At 38.4% G+C, this 26454-nt stretch overlaps 1 protein-coding gene across 1 annotated transcript; it reads left to right on the forward strand.

Moving 5' to 3' along the window:
• Positions 1-1366: 1366 nt before the first annotated feature.
• On the forward strand, positions 1367-13336 carry LOC122318819 (alpha-mannosidase-like). The gene is made up of 29 exons (XM_043136463.1): positions 1367-1872; positions 1987-2070; positions 2778-2866; positions 2980-3154; positions 3456-3575; positions 3661-3747; positions 3849-3920; positions 4055-4168; positions 4824-4924; positions 5006-5099; positions 5430-5597; positions 5718-5807; positions 5966-6031; positions 6116-6172; positions 6580-6799; positions 6893-7029; positions 7696-7758; positions 7847-7906; positions 8586-8657; positions 9070-9117; positions 9368-9490; positions 10866-10931; positions 11430-11542; positions 11654-11738; positions 12178-12288; positions 12357-12452; positions 12530-12577; positions 12784-12852; positions 12958-13336. The coding sequence occupies exons 1-29, from the start codon at positions 1657-1659 to the stop codon at positions 13144-13146; spliced, it is 3033 nt and encodes a 1010-aa protein (XP_042992397.1). The 5' UTR covers positions 1367-1656; the 3' UTR covers positions 13147-13336.
• The last annotated feature ends 13118 nt before the right edge of the window (positions 13337-26454 follow it).

Genomic DNA, 26454 nt, shown 5'->3' on the forward strand with positions numbered 1-26454 from the left:
AACCCTAACCCTAACCTCCAAGCTGAAACCCAGACGAACCCTAACTCAAAGATTAGGGGAAGCCATGAAGGCACTTGCTTGAGAAACAACCCATTCCAGAACGAAACAACCACCCCGAGCTGCACGGGCAGTAGATAAGCTGTGGGAAGATCGAAGGAATTTAGGTTTATTTCGTTTCTTTATATTGTTATTGCCTTGTTACCTTCTATACCCATTTTCGAGTTTAGACTTTTCCATATATACGCTACAACTAAAGCTTGCATTTAGTTATTCAATTCTTGATTTGAATATTTCTCTGTTGTTACTCTTGGAAATGGATGGTCGGATATTGTTAAGAATGTACTTGGTGCTATTTGGATCGGTGTGGATGGATTCTCATGATTCTCATTTAGTTATTCAATTCTTGATTTGAATATTTCTCTGTTGTTGCTCTTGGAAATGGATGGTCGGATATTGCTATGAATGTACTTGGTGCTATTTGGATCGGTGTGGATGGATTCTCATGATTCTCATTTAGTTATTCAATTCTTGATTTGAATATTTCTCTGTTGTTACTCTTGGAAATGGATGGGTGGATATTGCTATGAATGTACTTGGTGCTATTTGGATCGGTGTGGATGGATTCTCATGATTCTCATTTAGTTATTCAATTCTTGATTTGAATATTTCTCTGTTGTTGCTCTTGGAAATGGATGGGTGGATATTGCTATGAATGTACTTGGTGCTATTTGGATCGGTGTGGGTGGATTCTCATGATTCTCATTTAGTTATTCAATTCTTAATTTGAATATTTCTCTGTTGTTACTCTTGGAAATGGATGGGTGGATATTGCTATGAATGGACTTGGTGCTATTTGGATCGGTGTGGATGGATTCTCATGAAGTTAGATACTAGTGTTTCTTTTTAGCCCTTTTCTGTTTAGATACAGATCTTTAAGGAAGTTGGATATAAGGAAGTTGTAACAAATAAATATAGTTCTAAACTTGGGAGAGAAGAAGATAATGTAGACCGGTCAACAAATAAAGCTGTTCACATAATAATTGTGCAATTGACACAACACAGCTTTTCTGTCTTTATCCGAACATTGCTTTTTCCACTTTTTTTTTTGGACCGTTTCATTTAAATCCGATTAAGTGCACGTGCGCTTTAATTACACACATGCATCCTGTGCACTTTGACCAATCTCTAAATTCTTCACGTAATTAAAGTACATACGATTTAGCCGTTGATGAATCGCACCAAAACATATAATATCTCATCGAACGGTGACAACGGTCACAGTTTCTCATGGTTATAAGCACGACCTTATGGAATCAGAATCACCAAAATTTACTAAGCTTTCAAGTTTTCAACTGCTCCACATGTGTCGGCATTTTTTCACTCCTTCAATGGCTTTGGCCAACCCAGCAATGGAGTCCCATTCATCGACCTTTACTGTACGGAAGGTCCCTCGCAGAAACCCCAAATTTACCCCTTGGCTGGGTAGCCAATTCCATGGGGGAGAAACCATGGGGCCCAACTTTGTCTATTCCTTGAACTTCACCGTCTCAACTTTCGGGCTCCTATAGATAAAATCAAACGGTGGCACTGCAAAACAAACCAGTGGAGGCAATTGTTTTTGGGAGATATATTCCTGTTAATGCTTTTTTCTGGGAAATGGGAAAGCTACCTGGTTTAGCTTCGGCTTTTCTTTGTGGGTCTCTTTTTCTTTGTTTGTATGGAACAGTTAGTGGCGCTTACGTGAAGTACAACACTGGAGCTGGTGTTGTGCAAGGCAAATTGAATGTTCATTTGGTTGCGCATACCCATGACGACGTCGGATGGTTGAAGACAGTCGATCAGTACTTTGTTGGATCAAATAACAGTATCCAGGTCTTAAATTAATATGTAACACATACACACACACACGTGCATGTATATAGTATATAGGATGCGATTTTGGATTATAAGGCGAATTTTATGGTGTTGTGCGTGATATTGGTGTAGGGGGCGTGTGTGGAGAATGTGCTTGACTCGGTTGTGGAAGCTTTGCTCCGTAATCCGAATAGGAAGTTTGTGTTCGCGGAGATGGTAAGGCTTTCAGAAATTGTGAGGTTCTAGAGGTTTGATGTTCGCTTGGATGTGAAACGCAAGGAAATTTGGTTTGGTTTCGATTATCCAAATCGATTTATGTATGCATTGACACTTGACACTCAATATTATATGATGTATCGCTTCAATAATTTATGTTAATAGCATGATGTCGTTAAAATTAAATTTCATCTATGCTGATATATAAGATGCTACTTAATTGGATTAATTTTGAGTTTTAGTTATGCTATATATTACTGCGTTTCTGTGACATTGTCTCTTAACCATTACATCAGCTCTTATTATTTGAGATAATAAATTTGAGGGTTGATGGATAATGTGCATGATCACAATAAGATAGGAATTATATGAGAGTGTAGTATATAAGTGTTGGTACTTTAACTCATTTTATGAATATAATGGGTTCCGCAGTAAGTTGCTTGTTACACACCCTGCTCATAAATAACATAACCATTGTAGGCAATTGGCTGGTGATTAATTTTAAACTTTGTTGCTAATGCTTTAAATATGAAATATTCTTAAGGAAATTCGTAATTGAACTCTTATTCATAGAAATACAATCCGTTTCCTTTTTATTTTTTTTATTTTTTTTTATTTTACTTCACATTGTTGGTAAATATTTCATATAAAGTGATATTGCTGTTTTCACGTCTTTGTTTACTAACAGAGTTTAGCATGAATGATAGGCTTTTTTCAGCCGATGGTGGGTAAAGCAAAGTGTGGAAACACAAGGAGTAGTAAGGAAACTTGTAGATGCTGGACAGTTGGAGTTCATGTAAGCTATCAGCAATCAGCGTGTATATTGCACTTGTGTGTTTCAGAGAGAGAGGGGTGTTCAATTTTTATTGCACTTTAATGAATGATAAACATCTTTGATTCGATCTTTAGAAATGGTGGGTGGTGTATGCATGATGAAGCAACATGCCATTACATAGACATGATTGACCAAACAACTCTAGGTCATCAATTGATTAAGGAGCAGTTCAACAAAACTCCTCGTGCTGGGTGGCAAATTGATCCATTTGGACACTCTGCTGTGCAAGGTTACCTACTTGGGGCTGAAGTACGTTATTTAAGAGTGATGATTTACTAATGTATAAACATTATAATGTTTGTGTGCATGCTTCATTGATTTAATTTTTTTTATTTATTTATTTTTTATTTTTTTATTTTATTTTTTTATATCAACGAATGTATTTTTTTCACCTTTTTTGCAACTACCATAATTTCAATCTTTCATTATAGACTTCTCCAATTTTGCCTGCTGTAACCAACATCATCTGGATAAGCTATGCTTTAAAAGCTTTATTTTCTTTGATAATAGCTAAGATCTAATACAGTTTGATTGTTAAATTTCCCTGTAGCTTGGATTCGATTCTGTACATTTTGCAAGGATAGATTATCAAGACAGAGCAAAACGGAAGAATGACAAATCTCTTGAAGTCATTTGGCGCGCTTCCAAAACTTTTGGTTCTGCATCTCAGGTTTGGTATTGCAATAGCTGCGCTTGTCATTCTTTTTTAGAAAAGGTCTATTAAGCTCACCAATCACTTGTGTGGGTCCTTGCAGATATTTGCCAATGCCTTTCCTGCTCATTATAGTCCCCCAGATGGCTTCCATTTTGAAGTGAAAGACAAGGCATTTTTGCCCGTTCAGGTTCATATATTTCACAAATGATTAACTTTTCTAACCATGGCTGGATGTCTGATATTCTTGTCGAGTGTATCACCTTAATCTGGTACATATTGGAATTGCAGGATGATCCTTTACTATATGACTACAATGTTGAACAACGGGTTAATGATTTCATTAATGCTGCAATAAAACAAGTAAACTCTTAGCTGCCTATTGTTCCTTCTAAATTCATCATGTTGTATTAGTGCTCCTCATAAGAAAGCACTTCAATGAGTTATATAAGGAGACTGAAGCATATAACAATTCTTTAAATACCTGTTCTATGCAGGCAAATGTGACTCGGACAAACCATATCATGTGGACAATGGGTGATGATTTTCAGTACCAATATGCTGAGACTTGGTTTAAGCAAATGGACAAATTGATTCACTATGTAAACAAGGTAGAGCTTCCATGGGAAAATCAATGTATTTACTGACAATTGATTATAACTTTTCAGCATCTGACCTTATTCACTTTTGGTTTCATCCTTGAAATAGCCCTTTTCTATGGCGAGGCTTGCCTGTCTCCCTGTTCTCTACTCTATACTACATAGTGTCCTTGACCATCAAAACTTTTCTGATAAAATGTTCCACTTTGGACAATGATTTTCAAGAAGCGTGACAGTTTATGTGCAAATTTTTCAAAAATTTGTGTTTGATATTTGCAGAACCTAGATACATTACTAGATATCACCATGATAGTGATTTTCAACATGAAATACAATAAGTAGATGATTATGAACAATGGAGTTAGATTGTTCTTGGAATTAGTGTTTTCTTTACAGTGTGATACATCCTTCTAAATTATATTTTCTCTGTTTAATTCTCTCAGCTAGTCATTACATTTTCAACTCATAAAAAATTTTCACTTCTTCTCACTCTTCTTTAATTCTAGTCGTACTATTAAAATTTTATGCTTCTTTTATTGGCTTTTCAAAATAAGAGAGGAGCTTTTGAATTTTTGTTTTTTAATTTCCCCATTTTTCCTTTTCAATTATTTAGTGTGTTTTTCTTAGTTCTAAATAATGGATTTACAATTGTGTCTAATTTTCACAGGAGAGTCAAGTTAATGCCTTGTACTCTACGCCATCTATCTATACTGATGCGAAAAATGCAGCAAATGAATCATGGCCACTGAAAACTGATGACTATTTCCCGTAATTCCTCATTCCTTTTCTCCTACTTTTGTTAGAGGAAGCACTATTGCATTAGTAATCTTGCCCAGTGCTTGCTGACAGGTATGCAGATGGGGCAAATTCTTATTGGACTGGCTTTTTCACCAGTCGCCCAGCCTTGAAGCGATACATCCGAGTGTTGAGTGGATATTACTTGGTATGAGTCATGACATCAGTCTAAATCTTCCTTGGTGGTTATTTTGAGTTAGGATAAGATAGAGAGTATATCTTTTCCTCCATTTTTATACACTCGATATGCTGGAGATTAAGGACCTAGCATTGTATGCAACCATCCGGAAGATGCTGGTTCTATCTGGCTAGTGATTCACTCACAAAAGTCCATTAACTAAGACTCCTAGAACTCTATTAGGAACACAGAGATGTGTGCAATAGAGAGGTTGGCTTCTTCTGTCAACATTAGGGTGGAGTTTCTTAATTTTTTGGATTACAAACACAAATGAAGAAAATTTCCTCTTTTGCAAAATAGGCAGCAAGACAACTTGAATTTTTGGCTGGAAAGAGATCCAATGGTCCTAACACTTTTATCCTGGGAGATGCTTTAGGAATTGCACAACATCATGATGCCGTCACTGGCACTGCTAAACAACATACAACAAATGACTATGCAAAACGCTTGGCTATTGGAGCCTCTGAGGTAGGCAGTTAATCTTTATTTGATTTTACCATCTGAGTTTTTTTAGTCCTCGTGCACCATTGTTATTGTATGATACATCTGACCTATTGTATCCTTAAAAACTGCTATAACTTTTCATAGGCAGAAGCTGTTGTAAATACTGCTCTGTCATTCCTGGTTAACAACAAATCAAAAGATCAGCATAAAGTGACAGCAGTTAAATTTAGTCAGGTAAAGTTTCAATGCTCTTCATAGCAATTTTAGTGCTATTTCTATTGAATGACTTTATTTTCATTATACAATTTTCCGTGATTTTTTAATTGTTATATGTGCAAAATCAATCAGGTTGCTCACCCCTAATCCTCATCTTTTTCTTTAATTTTGATTAGTGTCCATTGCTCAATATCAGTTTTTGCCCACCAACAGAGAAAGATATTCCAGAAGGGAGGCATTTGGTATTTTTTATTTCATGCTAACTTTGGTTTAGTATAATATTTTGTTGGGACATCTACTCATATTGTCTGAATTGTTAAGTTCAGGTTATAGTGGTATATAATCCTCTTGGATGGAAACGTACTGATGTTATTAAGATACCGGTGAGTAAATCTTCTTCTAAACTTATTCAAAACACATCAAGTCACCACCAGTTTACCTTCCAAGTATACAAGAGAGAAAAACCAATGTCAAGACAAAACAATAACATCCTCAAAGGACATATATCATAAGAATATGAATCTCGCTTCCAAGTCCGAAAATTTTAAATATCTATTACAGACTAAATCTTTTTATCTTTTTGAAGTGTGCGTACTTGAAATAATTGAATGTTTACACTGTTAACTGGCTTGGATGTTGATATATCTAATTTAACTGTATGCATGCTTTATTGAAATGCAAATCCTGAACGTTTGGCATGGAAATTGGCTCCACTTTCCATTCTGTATATGTGCTAATAGATAAGGTAATTCCTCTTCAGTATGGTCTGAAAGTTCACAATAACTACCAGGTTAATAGCGCCAATCTTGTTGTGCAAGATTCTTCAGGCAATACCATTGAGGCACAATATGTAGGTTTAGATAATGTTACAGGCAACTTAAGAAACTTCTATACAAGGGCCTACTTGGGGAAAACATCAAAGCAAGTCCCGAAGTACTGGCTTCTCTTTCAAGCATCAGTGCCACCATTTGGTTGGAACACGTATTTCGTTTATAAAGCAACTTTCAAAGGTAGGTGTTTGAGTTCTTTTCTCCTTCTAGCCGCTGCATATTCTTGAGTGCTTTTATTTAATCTTCTTTTATTTGCACTTTGGCATGGTGTAGGGAAAAGCAAAAATGGATTTGTCTCCGTGATGGAAAGTCCACAGAAGGAGACAGTTGAAATTGGACCTGGAAATCTGAAGATGTCCTTTTCTTTAACTTCTGGACAACTCAAAAGTATTTATAATATTAAAACAGGGGTAAGTTTTTCACATTTCGCAGATGGTAGCTTTGATATTGGTAGTGTTGGTTGAACCAATTGTTATGTATTAAAAAGTGTACCAAATGATGTAAACGAAAGATTGTTGTGGTGTCATGATTGACTATATTTATTAAGCTTTATAGACAGTCAATAAAGAGGAGTAAGATAACGTAAATAAAGAGGAGTAAGATAACGTGTATGCAGACAATTGATTTTGTCGCTGATACAAATATGCAATTTGATACCTCTAACTCATTTGATTGTGCTCGGTTTAAATAAGGAGTTAGATTTGTTAAGGGGAGCATTGCAGTTCACATGGTGACCTGGCTTTCCCTTTGCTCAAACATTTTACTGATTCGAGATTGTGAATGCCAATTTTGAAGGTTGTAACTATCTTTCTCGCTGCAAGATTATTGTTTTAGCATTACCCACAGATGATTGCTCATGATGCTCCACATATTCAGTTTCACATCACTATATCTGGAAGTTGATATCCCTTATTTGCCTTGCAATATGCTGGTTTAGCGTTGATAGATTGTTCACTTTCTTTTGGGTGTACCTTGTTCCACCTAAATAGATTTTGTTTGTCCATTCTACTAACAGAGATGATATGGAGGCTATATAAACTAAACTGAAAGTCATCTTAAATGATTGTCGTGACCAGGTCTATTTACCAGTGCAGCAGAGTTATCTCTGGTATGGTTCTAGTTCACGTGACGATGGCCAGGTTCGTAATTTTTCTGCTCGGATTAGGGCCCACTTTGTGACAGTGTGCAGTGCCTACTGATATGCCAGTTATATGACCTATCTTGCAGGCGTCTGGTGCATATATATTTCGGCCTAAGGGGTCCCCTCAAAATATGGTTTCAAGCTCAGTAAGCCTTTATTTTTCCCCATTTTCACTTACATACTCATCAAAAGTCTGCCCACTTATTAGTGGACTGTGACCATTGTGTTAAAAAAAAGTAATGGTGAATTCCATTCCCCCACCCTCACTCGAAGAACCACCATCTCATTTTCATTTACCCCCTACATTTTGACTTAGTACAACTTAGTCTCATGAACTACCATCCATAATCACCTACATTCCTAAACTTTTTCTTGGCACAACTTTATCCCACAAAATACTCCCTCATTGTCACTTAACTGTCTGAAATTATATTCGTTAATGGTGGGGTGTAAGTGACAATGAGGTGGTGGTTGATGGGACTGAGTTATACCGACTCAAAGTTTCGAAGATAAGTGAAATTGGTGGGTAGTTCTTGGGATTGAGTTTTACTGAGTCAAAGCTTAAGGAGGTAAGTGACAGTGAGGTGGGAGTCTTTCTTTTTTTTGGGGGAGTGGGGGATGTAATTAACCCACCTAATAATCTAGTCAACCTATATCAGCAAATTACTTTCTACTAGGGTTCACCACACTTACCTGTCATGTTATTCTACTTTATCTTTGGCACTGTCTCTTAAGACAGCCTACTGAGTTTCAAATCTCTATTTATAGTATCTGTTATGAATGGTTAACACTATATTTTCTAAGAGTATCTTTAATACTATGCAGGTGCCCTTAAAGGTCATTCGTGGCCCACTACTCGACGAGGTTCACCAACAGTTTAATTCATGGATCTATCAGGTCATCAATTTGTTTAAACGTCTATTTAGATGTATGGTGCTTGTACTTCTACCCATACTTTAGCAAGTTGCATTTTGAGCTAGCACTTGGGCTCTGTAACTACAGCTTTATTCATTTATGATCCCCTTCATTATGTGGAAACTGGCATGATCGTTGTATATCATGGTGGCCCTGTAACTACAGCTTTAGTCATGGATTATCCCCTTCATTATGTGGACACTAGAGTGATTGTTGCATACCAATGTGGGATATAGCAGGTTAAATTCACCTTTCCACCATAGTCTCCATATTAAAGGTGCTGCAAAAGAGAGTCATATACAATAATTCACTCTTAACAATGTTAGCATTATTTTTTATTCATATACATCAATCTTCCTGACACGGCATGCTTTATGCCTTTTTTTTTTTGAAGGTTACCAGAGTTTACAGAGACAAAGAACATGCAGAAGTTGAATTCACTGTGAGTCACAGTACATGGCTTTTTTTTTTTTTTTTTTTTTTTCTTTTTTTCCTATTTTCTTTTGATAAAATTATTATCTTATTTGAATACATTTTTTTTATTTATTGGTAACCTTAGTCGAATACATTTTAATTATCTCAAATATTGTAAACACCATGGCAACTAATGCTGTGTGTTCAATTGATAGAAACTAAACTAGTCTGATCTCTCTAACTCAATTTGAATGGCTTTGAACAAATTTTATTTGCAGATTGGTCCAATTCCCTTGGAAGATGATGACATTGGGAAAGAAATAATCACCCAAATAAAAGCTAATATGGCCACAGACAAGGTGTTTTATACTGATTCTAATGGAAGAGACTTTCTAAAACGGGTTAGTCTCACACAATTCTTTGAACAACAAAACCTTCGAAATCCTTGATGAAAAGTTATCTAGTCATACTACTTTCAGTTAAAAGCTTCTGAATACTCAACCTTGCCTTAGGTTAGGAGTCACCAAAGCAGCGGCGGACCTACGTTCACCTAAGTTTTCATCATAATTTTATAAATACACAACATGGCCCTCCAAAAAATTTATAATTCCTATATACCCTGCAAAATTTTATAAAATTTCAATATTTTTAAAAATATCTCTCCAATTTTTTTTTTTTCCTATAGTCCTAGAATTTTGTATAGCTTATATATATATATATATATATATTTATATGATTTGTTTTCAAGAGTGTGGTCTCACTAATAAACTTATTAATATGGATCCCAAAGTTCTTTGTTACAAAATATTAGGTTTCTTAATTAATATGGAATCCAAAGTGAAAATACAAGAAAAATCAATTAAGGTTGGTGATCTATATGGAAAATAGTTGAAAGGCTTTATCCTCTAGACTTTATTAAGCAAAAAAAAATTATTTAAGGTCTCAATCATAGTATTATATGCTTAATGTGACACGAAAATATCTAAAGTTTACATGAAACTTAATAAACTAGCTTATGTACTAGAATGAAAAATGACATTTTAAAAAATCAATTGATAGTTTCTATGAAGCAAATAAATTCTAAATATTTCATTACAAAAATAATAATGGATGAATATTATTTCATAAAGCATTATCGTCAAAAATATGAAACATATATTAAGACGTTGTATTTTTAGAATTTAATTTCTACGTGTATATTGCAAATTATTGAGATCTAATCTTATATATAGTTATATTTTTATGATTTTTGAATCTCAATGTGTCACACATTAGAAAATTTGTCCCCCCCCCCCCCTCCCCTCCCTAAAGAAATTGCTGGTTCCGCCACTGCACCAGAGGATAACTACTATCTTTTTCCCTTTATTTTTGCTAGTTAGGAATATTTAGATCCAGGCTCTTGCAGATTTTCTTTGATTTTGGTAAACTCGTGGGTTAAAATTCAATCCCATGATATGGTGGCTGATCCTGCTTCCAAATTAGGTTAACTGTTAACAGTACCATTAAGTGTTTGAGAAATTAGCAAATGGGTATATGTATCTCGAAAGTAAATCAACCAAGATACATGGTTGTAACCTGTTTAAAAGACCTGTATTATCATTGTTGTAACATCCTTCACAAAAAATCTATCTATTCTCTTAGTCCCCTTTTTTTGAAGTTCCCTGCACCAGTAATTGTAAAACATCACAAGTATTGCCCCCTTTGAGGGAGTCTCATGCCCAATGAATGAATCACTATTGTAATCCTGACTTGAAAGCTGTGGTCATCATTTTGCAGGTCCGTGATTATAGAGCAGATTGGCCGCTTTCAGTTACTCAACCTGTGGCAGGAAACTATTATCCAGTAATGATGTTATTAAGTATTTATCTGATATTGAACATATATTGTTAAACCACTAGCAACATTGGAATTTGATGTGGTGATGCATTCATTGCATTGGGAAAACCCAGCATTGAATTTTGACTGCCTTATTGGCTGTTTAAACTGTTTTGAGCTTCCAAAGCCTGATGGTACAATGCTTCAGCTTGAAGGACATATTTCCCCTGTTTATGATAAAATTGTTATTTTTGTTGATATTTCTCTGTTCAAAATGAGATTAGGTTGTCATGGACTCATGGTATCTAATTGCATTCACAAGATTATGAACTTTTTAAAACTCTTGGATTTAAAAATTTTTTATGCTATATTATCTTGACTATATGTAATCATGGTTTCTAACTGCATTTAAAAGATCAATAACTTAAACTCTTGGATTCAAATATTTTTGAAGTTGTCTTGACTAGTTGTGATATTAGGTTCATGGACTTGTGTTGAATTTTTAATAGTCTTCTTCTTCTTCAGCTTAATCTTGGAATTTACACAATGGATAAGAAGTTTGAACTTTCAATCTTGGTTGACCGTGCAACTGGTGGATCCAGCATTGAAGATGGAGAAGTAGAGCTAATGCTCCATAGGTTCAACTCCCCATTTTTATGTTGCTTGGCATATGGGTTAAAATATGTTTTAAATCAAATTTAATCCAAATGTTGGCATGTTAAGCTGATTGCCCTTTCTTTATACACAAGGAGGATGAGATTTGATGATGCTAGAGGAGTGGGTGAAGCATTGAATGAAACTGTACGTGTTAACCATAAACTTGAAGGATTAACGGTAAGATAGCGCATAAACCACAATTTTCATGCTTTAATTGGTGTCGATTTTGAACTTTATATGCATGGATGTATGTATGTACTTAAGTACATACCTAGAAAGCTTCATTTCTAATTTACATAATTTTAGTCGATGATGGCTTAGATTGATAAGCTTTTACACTTCTTAGTTCTTGGGGTCTAATAATTTTCCAACTAATTATGCTCTCCATCCACTTATTTCTGTTCTTGATTTTGTAGTTATTATATGTATGTACTAACGGCCATGGCCTGCTGAAATCATGCCAGCAAAAGCACTTTTGAGCAATAGACTGATGGCAATATAATGATCTGCTTCAAAGATATAAAATGCCTTATTTGAATGATCCTTTTCCTGGTTATTTGTAGCAAAAAAAAAAAAGTTTTCCTGATTATTACTCTGTTTGATATCTTTCGTCCAGGTTCGGGGTAATTATTATATAAGCATTAACCAGATAGGGGCTGGCGCACGCTGGCGCCGAACAACTGGCCAAGAAGTTTACTCACCATTTGTTTTAGCTTTCACGCATGAGGTATGGCTTGATTGAAGTTAAAGAGTATCATCATAGCTGCTAACTTCATATTACAATCAATTGTTCAGAAGTTGGAGGATTGGAAAGCATCTCATTTGACAAAAGCAACTGCCATTGATCCACACTACAGCTTGCCTCCAAATGTTGCTTTGATTACTCTTCAGGTGACTGTGTTTTCTCATTTTAGAATAGATATGAGTGTTTGATTTCTAAATCTCTCTCTCTAAAACTAATGCTGTAGGTGTTGGATAATGGAAGCGTGCTCATCCGTCTGGCACATCTTTATGAGGTAAAAGATAACAAGTATCATACGCTTCATCTCCCCATTGAAATGAACCAAATCAAAGTTTACTTGAGATGCGACATTACTTAACAGGGACTTCTCTCAAGTCATATATCGACATGATATATCCGATATCTAAAACTACTTCCCTCACCACCTTAATAGGCCAAATAATTAGCTCTTATCCATTTGTTTCATGTTGTGAATTCTAGGTGGATGAAGATACTGAGTATTCAAGATTGGCCAAAGTTGAATTGAAGAAGATGTTTCCTGGAAAAATGGTATGTCTGCCTTCTTCCTAGTGTTCTTGCAGGCTGGTCTACTAGCTAGAGCCATGTTGTAATAGTCTAAAATCTCAATGCGACGATTGGGTTCTGAACTTTCAGATAAAAAAGGTGAAGGAAATGAGCTTGTCTGCAAACCAAGAGAAGTCAGAGATAAAGAGGATGGCTTGGAAAGTTGAAGGAGACGGCGGACAGGAACCTATCCCAATTAGAGGCGGTCCAATCAGACACCCAACTCTTGTTGTCGAGCTTGGTCCTATGGAGATTCGCACTTTGTTGTTGAAATTTTAGGACTTCCATCTTTATAAGCTTTGAACAGGATAGAGTAATAATGTCTTTCCTATGTCAAATGTTTTGGATCTATGTTTCTACTTTTAATTAATACTAAAATAAACCTGCGAAATGCTTGGAAAGATCGTCCCTTGAAGTATTATAAAACAAAATAAAACTTTTAAAAGAGTGTCAAGGATTATATTTTGAAGTCCATGTGATCTTCTATTTCTACATGCTAAAAGACATTTATCTTGTATCGTTATCACTCTCGTTTACTTCATGATAGTTGTTGAGAATAAATATATACCGTGGGGAAGGAAGGAACGATCACGAGAAGTCCATGTGATATGAGATGGGAAAAGGTTGAAACTAAACGAAATGCGTCGTTTGGATCATTAGGATAATGCAAAGAGTTGAGTCTGGTGATAAACAAGGAACTTCCCAAATAGAGAAACATTTGTGGTAGGGGGCACTATCAATTCCAATATGGTATTCTTGAAGGGGATTTCACCATGTGATGCACATTGATCTTTAAAAACATACCCCAAATACATACTGCGATGGTTATTCACTTTTTTAAAGGGATCAACTTAGGTTTACCACTAAAAATCGTATCAATAATAGTGAGGTAATCTTACAAATTTTATTTGAGTGAAGAGATTATATCAAAATTAATTATATAAAATAAAAATGCTTAAATTGGAAAAAGAAAAAGCAGGCGTGGGAAAACTAGAAGACTACTATTTTTTATTAAAAAATTTCAATTCAAATGGGAATACTACTATTTTATACTCCTTAAGTCTAAGATATATATTATTAATTTACAATCACTTTTAACTATCAAGCTCGATAATTACGCCAAAATATTACAAAAATTCCTTTAAAAAGTAAAAAAATAAAAAATAAAAAAACTAACCCTAAAACTTATAAAAGAGACGATATTTTATTAAGAGTAGTGATAGGCTAATAAGTTAACAAAAATGCTATTTGCACACGTCATTGGGGAACCCCCATGTACACGCGTCCACGTGTATTAATTAATGAAACGGTGCGTCTCGTTTAACAGAAGCCCTTCCCCCTATATTTTTGTTTCCCCCCTTCTTCGTTTTGCCTTCCCCTATTCACGTACAGAAGGCAGATGAAGTTAGGGCACAAGCATCATTTGTAGAGAAGGGAAAATCGAAGACAGACCACAGCTGAGACGCATGTAATCCAAAATCTTCCCCTTCTTCGCATCTAAAATCGTTTTTATCTTCTTCTAATATTTTCCTCATTTACTTCTCATTTGAAATGCAGCACTCACTTTCGTATACCCACGGAACATATTAGGCTTCGGGAGCAAACTTCCCCACACACAACCATGAAGACAGGTTATTCTAATCTACTGGTTTGCAGCTTCTTCTCATATTCTTCTCATCTTTGAACTCTTGGAAAATATTTCTGACCAAGTCGTGCACCATTGTTAGTGTTTCTTCAACCAACAATTTATTCATATGCCTTAAACCCAAAATCTCTCATTTGTAGTGTTTCTGGAACACTAGATTTCGAAATGCCCAAATGTCCAAGCATAAAAATTGCTCCTGATTTCAAAATTTGGAAACCCTAACCCTAACCCTAAATCTAAACAATGGAAAATATTTTAGACTCTTATTTGAAGGTTGTGCACGATGGATGTTTCATGTGTGACAAAACCTGATTTTAGATTTAACTCGGGTAAAAGTGTGGTAGCCAGTTGTACATGATGTAAATTATTACTTATAATGTGCACGTTTTTTTTGGGTAAGCATACCTTTCTAATTTCTTTATTAATGTATAATCTTATTTTCTCATTTCAATAATATAAGAATCTACGGCTCAAATGTAGAAGTACCAATAGGTGGAACTGATCCATAAGCATGGAAATTCATAAAAGCTAAACAAATGCTAAATTATATACACAATATTCTTTCATTGTGGGTCTGGATGGCTGTATCTCAACAGCCTTGATAAGAACTGATGGGCATGCACAGAATTTCGACTTTTAGAGTAGTGAGTGGCTACAGTTACAATGTGCAAAAACTAGAAAAATAAAATAAAATAAAATAAAAGAGTTGGGTACAGCATAGTGACACCATCTTAGCATTTCTCTTAGCAGAGAAAGTGTCAAAGCAGCTTCATCTTGGTTTCCACTTATATGTTGAGAAATTTGTATATTTTTTAGTATAAGTTTTGTGAGATGTAATTTTTTTGGTTCCTGAGAAACAATAGGTAAGACTGGTAAGTTTTGTGACGCCCCCAAATCCCCATGCACGGACACGGGGAAATCGAGACGTCCGGATGATGACATCACGGGTCATCATCCTATCGACGAGTGTCAAGTGTGTGTAAAAGCAACAAATGTGCAAAAAGAAATACGCAGCAGATAACGAAAGTCATGACTAAGTACCAAAATTTTTTCTTGTTTAATGCAAAGCTGTTCAAAATATACATAAATAAATATTACAAAACACAAATATAGATTTAAATCAAATACAAAACATAAACTTTAGCAACCCGGCGGAGCCACATCCTCGGGCTCAGCCTCCTCTTCCTCATCCTCGATCTCTGCACCAAAATTTAGGTACCAAAAATGGTGCCGCAGGTAAGTAAAATCCAAACACCACCAGATAAAAACATATAGAACTCAAACAATATGCATGAAAGGATGTCAATGCACAAAACCCATAAAATCATATTTTTCCACGTACGCCAAAAATCTCATTTGGCCCAAAAACATAACCTTTCCAAAGATCACGCCAAAAGTCACATTTGGCTCATATCAAACTCAAACCGTTAATCAATTAATCCGTATGCACCATAACCTCCCCTAGGTGTCATCCGCACACCCTGGCTCCAATGCCACACCGCAGGTAACGACCAGGCATGTGACACCTAAATGAGTGATGCACAACTCCGCGCTCCGCGTGTTCGTAGCCAAGCATCCTCTAGCCCTCACCAGCGAAGGGCCATGGAGTCGGTGGGTAGAGCGATGCCCGGTTCCCTGCTCAGCGGGTTAGTAGCCAAGCATCCTCTAGCCCCTCTCCCATCGTCACCCAGCGACAACTCAGGGGACGTCACTCAGTTTATTACGCTTCCGAGTGACCAGAGGAGCTCCACCGGAATAATACCCCATGCCGGCTTGGGGTCGTGATAGACACGCACCCGAAAATCCACTTACGCCAATAAAACAGGATTTTCTCAAATTAAATAAAATGCACGTGCAAGCACCATGTAAATGCGATTTCAATGCACAAAATGATCAACCAACCATAAATCAATAAAATAAGCAACTCCGTCCTCTATCCATCCGATCCCCGAACTCCTCAGACTCAGTTCGGAATCAGCCAACCAACAACAAATAACTATTGAAAGAGAAAAATATATTTAAATCTAAAAGTAGAGTTTGGAAAATACTTACAGCGCTATATGGTATTTTTAGAAAGCTCGCGGCGTTGCAAACGGCGGAAGGAAAGCAACGTAACAGTGAAATTTCACTGTGACCGTGGGTTGTAAAATACCCACTTTTGAACGGGGACAAACCAAGGCTCGAGATTGATAGGGAAGGGTCTAAGGATGTTTATGAAGCTAAGGGAAGTGGAGTTTGGCCTTGGGTGGCGGCGAAAACGACGGAGGAAGGGCTTAAACGACCAAAACGGAAACTAACTCGTGGGAGCTGTTCCGATGACTGTTAGTGGCCGGAAATGGGTGGGTTAGGACGGCAAGGAGTCGGTGATGAAGTGGTGAAGAGGTGGAGCGACGGCGGCAGATCGGAGCAAAAATCGTGTGGCTTGATGGGCTTTTTTCCGGCTAAACGGCGGCACGGTTGGGGATGAAACTTGGTGGGGTGGTTCACCGGAGGGAGGGGAAGAAAATGGTGGGGGTGGTGTGGCTCACGGCGCCTGCGAGCGGCGGCCCTGGGTGGCTGGCCGAAACGGCGTGAGGGAGAGAAGAGAGAGAGCGCGCAGGAGAGAGAACCGGGGAGGGAAAAAAAGAGAAAGAAGAAAAAAAAAGAAAAGAGAAAAAGAAAAGATGAGGGGAAAGAAATAAGGTCCAGTCCTCACTCAGGAAACCAAAACAGATCCGCCGAAAACGACATTAAAAAATCGTAAAACGACTAAACAAATAAAACACTACATCAAATAAATTAAAAATCAATTAAAATACATTAATTTAAAATAAATAAACCAATATATTAATTAAATTAAAAACAACCATTCAGTGAAAATACACGTAAAAGCGGGTCATCACATCCTCCCCCCCTTAAAAACAAATTTTGTCTTCGAAATTTGCAAGATCAACCACCAACTTAAAACAAGCCACATAAAATCACGTAAACCACCTGTGACCAAGATTAAGAAACGTACCATCATTATTCAAACAAGTACTGGTACTGCTCACTCATGTCAGTTACTCGCTCCCAATGCCACCTTAACCAAAGGTATTGTCTTGGACCTCAACTGTTGCTCCTTTCAATCCATGATCTGCGACGGAACAACCTCATAAGTAAGGTTCGGTTGCAACTGAATACCCTCTGGGTCGACAAAACGTGGCTCTTGTTGTCCAAAGCTCTTTTTCAGGGATGATACGTGGAAGACATCATGAAAATCCTCAAAATATTCTGGCAAAACAACTCTATAGGTGATGGACCCTACCTTCTCCAGAATCTGAAAAGGGCCGACATACCTCGGATCCAGTTTCCTCTTCTTACCAAAACGCTTAACTCCTCTCGTGGGAGAGATTTTGAGATAAACCCAATCACTTTCTTCAAAAGATAACTTTCTCCTCCTGGTATCAGCGTAGCTTTTCTGGCGACTCTGAGCTGCCGCCATTTTATCCCTGATGATCTGAACTTAGTTTTGCATCTCTTGAATTATTTCGGGTCCAATTATCTTACTCTCCCCGACTTCATCCCAACACAAGGGCGATCTGCACTTCCTCCCATAAAGAGCTTCATAGGGAGCCATCTGAATGGTCGCATGGAAGCTGTTATTATATGCAAACTCTATGAGTGGCAAATGGTTTTCCCAACTCCCTTGAAATTCCATGACACATGCTCACAACATGTCTTCAAGGGTTTGAATGGTGCGCTCTGACTGGCCGTCTGTCTGCGGGTGATATGCAGTACTGAACTTCAACTTAGTACCCAAAGCTGCCTGCAAACTCTTCCAGAATTGCGACGTGAACCTTGGGTCTCGATCCGACACTATACTCTTTGGTATGCCGTGCAGCCGCACTGTCTCCTTGACGTACAAGCGGGTCAACTTACCAAAGGAATTGGTGTTATTAATAGGCAAGAAATGAGCACTCTTCGTTAACTGGTCAACAATCACCCAAACAAAATTTTTCCCACTAGGCGTCCTTGGCAAGCTCACTACAAAGTTCATCGTGATGTCATCTCATTTCCACTCAGGAATAGGGAGGGTTGGAGCATACCTGCAGGTCTTTGATGCTCAGCCTTCACTTGACGGCATGTGTGGCATTTCTCAACATACAAGGCAATATCCCTCTTCATTCCATCCCACCAATAATTTTTCTTCAAGTCCCGATACATCTTTGTACTGCCGGGATGAACTGAATAAGGGGTCGCATGAGCTTCTGCCATGATCCACTCCTTGAATTCTGAATCTTTGGGGACCACTCTACGATCTCAGAACCGAAGTATTCTATCTTTATCCATACTATAGTGCAACGACCCTCGAGATTTTCTGACTCTTTTTCTGATATTCAGCAGCTTCGGATCCTTCCTTTGAAGAGTCTTCAATTCTTCAAAATCAGTTACCCGAATATCAAGAACTGAAGATAAAATCTCTTCTTGCTGTGAACTTTCAATAAGGAGCCTTCTCATCCCACAAAGCAAAGAATCCAATTCCGACGGCTCGGCTTCATATTCCAAGTGCGATTTTCGGCTCAAAGCATCAGCAACTATATTAGCCTTCCCCGGATGGTACTTGATCTCGCACTGGTAGTCACTGATTAGCTCTAGCCATCGCCTCTACCTCATGTTTAGATTTTTCTGGGAAAACAAGTGCTTCAAGCTCTTGTGATCGGTGTATACTTCACATGCTTCCCTATACAAAAAGTGCCGCCAGATCTTGAGAGCAAAAACAATCGCAGCCAATTCCAAATGGTGCGTCGGATAATTCTTCTCATGGTCCTTTAGCTGACGAGATGCATAAGCAACAACCCATCCTTCCTGCATAAGGACACAACCCAATCCAAATTTAGACGCATCGTTGAAGACTACGAATGGCTTGTGCGGTTCTGGAAGCGCTAACACTAGTGCCGTCGTCAACCTGTTCTTCAATTCTTGGAATCTTCTCTCACACTTATCTGACCAAACAAATTCTGCATTCTTCCGAGTCAAAGCTGTGAGAGGTCCGGATAGGCGAGCAAATCCCTCCACAAATCTTTGGTAATATCCGGCAAGTCCCAAGAAACTCCGGATCTCACGCACTGTAGTCGGACGCTGCCATGACAAAATGGATTCCACCTTACTAGGATCAACAGCCACTCCGTCTCGGGAAATCACATGTCCAAGAAATCTGACTTCCTCCAACCAGAATTCACATTTGCTGAGCTTGGCGTACAACTGGTGTTCTCTCAATTTCCCAAGTACCAGACGAAGATGATACACATGCTCTTCAACATCTCGGGAATAAATTAGAATATCATCAATGAATACTACCACAAAGGAATCCAGATAAGGTCGAAATACTCGATTCATTAAATCCATGAAAGCAGCAGGGGCATTGGCTAATCCAAACGGCATCACCTTAAATTCATAATGCCCATATCTCGACCTGAAAGCAGTTTTGGGCACATCCTTGTCTCTGATCCTCAGCTGGTAGTATCTCGACCTCAAATCAATTTTCGAGAACACAGTTCCTCCTTGAAGCTAATCAAATAAATCATCTATCCGCGGGAGAGGATATTTATTTTTTATGGTCACCTTATTTAATTCCCGATAATCAATGCACATACGGAGGGTTCCATATTTCTTTTTAACGAACAGCACTGGCGCACCCCACGGCGAAATACTAGGCTGAATAAATCCCTTATCTACCAGCTCTTGCAACTGAGTCTTCAACTCTTTTAATTCAGCCGGTGCTATGTAATAAGGAGTTTTATGTACAGGAGCCGCTCCAGGTTCTAAGTCTATAACAAACTCCATTTCTCGAACAGGGGGTAGTCTATGCAAGTCATCCACAAACACATCGGGGAATTCTTCCACAACTGGAATGTCTGCCAAAGACTTCTTCTCAGACGACGTAGACACCATCTGAACTAAGAATGCATCCGCTCCCCATGCAATCTCTCTTCTTGCTTGAATTGCCAATATAATTACCGGCTTTTCTTTTAACTTACTCCCCGCAAATTCCAGACAATCACCATCTGGAAGCTGAAAGGTAATTACCCGACTTCTGCAATTAATACTCGCAGAATATCGGTATAGCCAATCCATCCCGAGAATGATATCAAAACCCAACAGCTTAAACACCACCAAGTCAGCATCCAAGAACCTTCCAACAAAATTTAACGGGCATCCCAAAGCAACCTTAGAACACCACACCATTTCACCATTGGGTAAAGCCACTACCAATGACTTCAGCAAAGGTTCCGTGACCAAATTACACATCCGCGCAAACGTGGAAGATACAAATGACTGTGACGCACCGGAATCAAACAAAGTGCAAGCATAAAACTCATATAAACGGACTCTTCCTGAACCAAACACATTAACCCATGAAATCCAAAAACAAAGGAGAAACCAAATACACCAAAAATTAAATTAAATCCATACCTGTAATTACTCCAGCATCATGGGTCGCTGGCGCCTCATCATCCACATCTCCGGGTGTGACAGCATAAATCCGGGCTTGCACTGCTTGTCTTAGATTTGTTCTTCCTCCGCGTCTACCTCCACGGCTTCCTTGAACTCTGACAAGGCACTTACGAGCAATATGTCCCACTTGGCCGCATCGGTAACACTGGGGTCCACCACTCAGCCGACACTCACTCTCATGAGCTCTATTACATGCTCCACAAATTGGCACCCGTCCTCCCATACGAACACCTGAGGACGCTTGAGGTCGAGTTCCGGTTCGCTGAATAAATTTCTGAGGCGAACCCGAGTTGCTTTCTTCACCAGAAAAACTCCGCCTCTTATGACCCGGAGGGGAGCCCATACACAGATTATTCTCTCGCTCTATAAGGGTGGCCACATCCACTAAGTCTTGAAAAGTGGATATCCGGTGACTGACCACCATACGGCGTATATCAGGGCGTAGTCCCTCCTGGAAACGCTCAGCTCGCATCTCCTCTGTGGCGATGAGGTGGGGAGCAAATCGCCCAAGTTCTATAAATCTTCGAGCGTACTGTTCCACTGTCGTGCTCCTTTGGACCAAATTTGATAACTCTCTTGCCTTTTGCTTCCTTACAGAAGCAGGAAAGAAGCGATCATTAAACTCTTTCTTGAAGCGCTGCCAGGTCACAGCGGCAAAAGATCCCAACTCTGCTTCCAGCATCACCCTCTTGGTATCCCACCAATCAGAAGTGGTGCCTTGCAACAGATAGCTAGCGTAGAGTACCTGTTGTGCCTCGGTGCAACCACACACCTCAAAAGTTCTTTCCAAATCCTTGATCCACTTTCCAGCTTGAAGTAGATCCTCTTCTCCAGTGAAGTGTGGAGTTCTAAGCGCCAGAAAGTGCTCATAAGTGCATCCAGCTTGCACCATGCTACTAGATTCTCCTGGGTATAGCCAAGGCCCTCCCTGATGTAGCCAAGAACCTCCTGGTTGTGGCCAAAGCCCTCCTTGTTGTGGACAAGGCCCTCCTTGTTGTGGCCAGGGACCCCCTTGTTGTGGCCAAGGTCCTCCTTGTTGTGGCCAAGGCTTTGTCTGCTGTGGCCTAAAATTCTGCTGCATAAACTCCATCATCTGCCGTATTGCTTGGGCTATGGAGTCATCTCTTGATGTATTGTCCCGTGGCTCCTGACCCCCTTCTTTCCTTGGTCTCACCATTTTTCCTGCCACCACAACCTTTGACCCCCTTTAAGAAAACACAAACAAAAACTAAAGACCAACACCACATAACAAGAAACAAAAAGAAACTGCTTGCAAAAACATAACTAAATAAATAAAAACAAGCAAACAAGCTCAAACAAATAAAACAAATCAAATAGCAACTTTACTTAACATAATTTTTAAAACACAACTTTAAAAACATTCTGATACTACCTACGGGACATGTGGTTTTACTTAGAGCCAAACCGCTCTGATACCACCTGTGACGCCCCCAAATCCCCATGCACGGACACGGGAAAAACGAGACGTCCGGATGATGACATCACGGGTCATCATCTTATCGACGAGTATCAAGTGTGTGTAAAAGTAACAAATGTGCAAAAAGAAATACGTAGCGGATAACGAAACTCATGACTAAGTACCAGAATTTTTTTTTGTTTAATACAAAGCCGTTCAAAACATACATAAATAAATATTACAAAACATAAATATAGATTTAAATCAAATACAAAACATAAATTTCAGCAGCCCGGCGAAGCCGCATCCTCGGGCTCAGCCTCTTCCTCCTCATCCTCGATCTCTGCACCAAAATCTACGGTACCAAAAATGGTGCCGCAGGTAAGTAAAATCCAAACACCACCAGATAAAAACATATAAAACTCAAACAATATGCATGAAAGGATGCCAATGCACAAAACCCATAAAAATCATATTTTTCCACGCACGCCAAAAATCCCATTTGGCCCAAAAACATAACCTTTCCAAAGATCACGCCAAAAGTCACATTTGGCTCATATCAAACTCAAACTGTTAACCAATTAATCTGTATGCACCATGACCTCCCCTAGGGGTCATCCGCACACCTTGACTCCAGTGCCACACCGCAGGTAACGACCACGCATGTGATACCTAAACGAGTGATGCCCAGTTCCGCGCCCCGCGCGTTTGTAGCCAAGCATCCTCTAGCTCTCACCAGCGAAGGGCCACGGAGTCGATGCGTAGAACGATGTCCGGTTTCTCGCCCGGCGCGTTCGTAGCCAAGCATCCTCTAGCCCCCGCTCCCATCGTCGCCCAGTGACAACTCAAGGGACGTCACTCAGTTTATTACGCTCCCGAGTGACCAGAGGAGCTCCACTGGAATAATACCCCATGCCGGCTTGGGGTCGTGATAGACACGCACCCGAAAATCCACTTACGCCAATAAAACAGGATTTTCTCAAATTAAATAAAACGCACGCGCAAGCACCATGTAAATGCGATTTCAATGCACAAAACGATCAACCAACCATAAATCAATAAAACAAGCAACTTCATCCTCCATCCATCCGACCCCCGAACTCCTCGGACTCAGTCCGGAATCAGCCAACCAACAAAAAATAATTATTGAAAGAGCAAAATATATTTAAATCTAAAAGTAGAGTTTGGAAAATACTTACAGCGCTATATGGTATTTTTAGAAAGCTCGCGGCGTTGCAAACGGCGGAAGGAAAGCAACGTAACAGTGAAATTTCACTGTGGCCGTGGGTTGTAAAATACCCACTTTTGAACGGGGACAAACCAAGACTTGGGATTGATAGGGAAGGATCTAAGGATGTTTATGAAGCTAAGGGAAGTGGAGTTTGGCCGTGGGTGGCGACGAAAACGGCGGAGGAAGGGCTTAAACGCCCAAAACGGAAACTAGCTCGTGGGAGCTATTCTGGTGACTGTTAGAGGCCAGAAATGGGTAGGTTAGGACGGCAAGGAGTCAATGATGAAGTGGTGAAGAGGTGGTGGCCGGAGGTGGAGCGACGGCGGCAGATCAGAACAAAAACCGTGTGGCTTGATGGGCTTTTTTCTTGCTAAACGGCGGCATTGTTGGGGATGAAACTTGGTGGGGTGGTTTACCGGAGGGAGGGGAAGAAAATGGTGGGGGTGGTGTAGCTTACGGCGCCGGCGAGCGGCGGCCCTGGGTGGCTGGCCGAAACGGCGTGAGAGAGAGGAGAGAGAGAGAGCGCGCGGGAGAGAGAACCGGCGAGGGAAAAAAAGAGAAAGAAAAAGAAAAAGAAAAGAGAAAAAGAAAAGATGAGGGGAAAGAAATGAGATCCAGTCCTCACTCCGGAAACCAAAACAGATCCGCCGAAAACGACATTAAAAAACCGTAAAACGACTAAATAAATAAAACACTACATCAAATAAATTAAAAACTAATTAAAATACATTAATTTAAAATAAATAAACCAATATATTAATTAAATTAAAAACAACCCTTCAGTGAAAATACACGTAAAAGCGGGTCATCAGAAGTTTTGTGAGATGTACTTATCTTATCTGATTTGGCTTTCATTTTGAAAAATGAAAATTTGTGCATATGTGTAAACAATGTTTGGATTGAGAATTCAATATTTTTTTTCTAAAAGATTCTAAATTTATTTTGATACCGAACAAGGGTGAGGCTGCATTGTTAAAGAGATACATATTAGGAAACTTTCTTTCATAGATGTATGACCTCAATCAAGTATTCAGAATTATAGTATTTTAACAATTAATCGGAAGGGCAATGATTGTTCTATTTTTTGACAACATTTTTCGTGGCATTGGATTAATATAAGAATATGTCATCATCCACAACGACGTCTTCTTCCTCTTTTTCCAAACGAATTTTGGGCCATCCATTATGCTTCTGTGAGATTGAAACCCAACTGAGATACTCAAATACTCAAAAAAATCCAGGACGACCCTTCTTATGTTGTCCAAAGTACAACAAATAGGTAACTAAATTCATATTTAGTTAAATTATTAATATTATGTTCATCTAACATTTTTGTAAAAAATGTATATAAAATCACAGGGATTACCATATTGTAAGTATTTCAAGTGGGTAGAGGGGAATAAATAGAAGATGTCGGATCGTCCAGAAACTCATAATGAACTATTAAGAAAGGAGAAAGAGCTGAAGAAAATACTTAACGATATTGAAAAGATCAATATTGATTTGCGTAAAAGAGCAGATGAGATCGAGTTGGTACTATCCAATAGAAATGAGTTACTGAAGGAGTTGGTGGTTATTGTACGTGAAGCTGAAATAAGACGTTCACGCACATTACTCCTTGTGTTTTGGGCTTTTGCATTTGTTGTAGCATATTACTTGGTAGTACATAAGTAATTTTAGATTAGTGTTAGAAGTTAGTTGCTATGTGTATGTATTGTTGTTTATACGTTAGTTTTACTTGTCAACCATGTAGATTGCACCTGAAACAAGACTGAGACCATGCATATTTTGTATTGTATTTCCATTGGAATGGAAATGATTCATGGGATGGATGTTTTAGTTATGTTGAAATTGAAGTTATTTTGTATTGCATGAACATGAGTAATTATCTTTGGAGAACTATTTTAGCAGCGTCCTGCCCCAATAACAGCTAGCCATACTTCTCAATTTTATTGGATGGGAAGAGTAAAAGTTTCTTGTAGACCCCTCAATTTTACTGGACGGGAAGAGACATATCTTGTATGTCTCTTGCAATGATTTATTCAGGTTGTAGACCAAAGTTTTGTGAGATGTAACCTTTCTCTTATGCTTTCATGGGAATTGGCCAGGATTCAATAAGATGCTCCATGCATGTGGCCGGTTGGGACTTAATAAGATGCTCCATGCAATGGCCTGTAAAATATACTGATAGTGTAAATGCCAACTTGTATTTTATTACAAGTTCCATGCATCCTGCTTATAATAACACTTTTTAAAAATTTTCTCAATTCAAATCTTGCCATCCTGTGTAAACACCAACTTCAATGGCTTTTTTGGCATTTACTTGTCAACTTGACTTGCGTCTGGTAAATATTACTAACCTAGCACAAGATAGAGATTAAGAAGAATCTAAATCAAGGGAGTATTAGAAATTCTCTAAGGGGTCAGCAAGGAGAAAGGTTTAGCACCAAAATAATCACTATAATTTTTTCATTCATTTATAGTATCAAAACATACAAAAATATTGCAAAACTCTCATTTCTTCATGAGAATGTTCCGCATACAAGGTATACTTCATTCAACACTACAAAATAAACCAATCATCTATACATGATTGACTCAAATTCATGTGGACCTTTGAACACAAAATAAACCAAAAAGTGCATTCATGTATGCACTCAACTACTCCCATTTAATAACTTACATACACCTCTTGCATATATATTCAATGCTTCGGCCCTGCACCTAGCTAGCTAATTGTGATCACCCTGCACCTTCAATACACAATGCAATCATTTTCATTCGAATGAGCATGCTGTAGAATGACAGATACAAGAG

Source organism: Carya illinoinensis, chromosome 8 (genome assembly GCF_018687715.1).
Source record: "Carya illinoinensis cultivar Pawnee chromosome 8, C.illinoinensisPawnee_v1, whole genome shotgun sequence".
NCBI classification, from domain to species: Eukaryota; Viridiplantae; Streptophyta; class Magnoliopsida; order Fagales; family Juglandaceae; genus Carya; species Carya illinoinensis.

What these genes read in the sequence shown, in the direction of transcription:
- LOC122318819 (XM_043136463.1), top strand. Translation starts at nt 1,657, where the DNA reads ATGGGAAAGCTACCTGGTTTAGCTTCGGCTTTTCTTTGTGGGTCTCTT. An exon ending in TTTATAATATTAAAACAGGG is followed by an intron (nt 7,030 to 7,695) that starts GTAAGTTTTTCA and finishes TGTCGTGACCAG; the next exon opens with GTCTATTTACCAGTGCAGCA. An exon ending in ATGCAGAAGTTGAATTCACT is followed by an intron (nt 9,118 to 9,367) that starts GTGAGTCACAGT and finishes TTTTATTTGCAG; the next exon opens with ATTGGTCCAATTCCCTTGGA.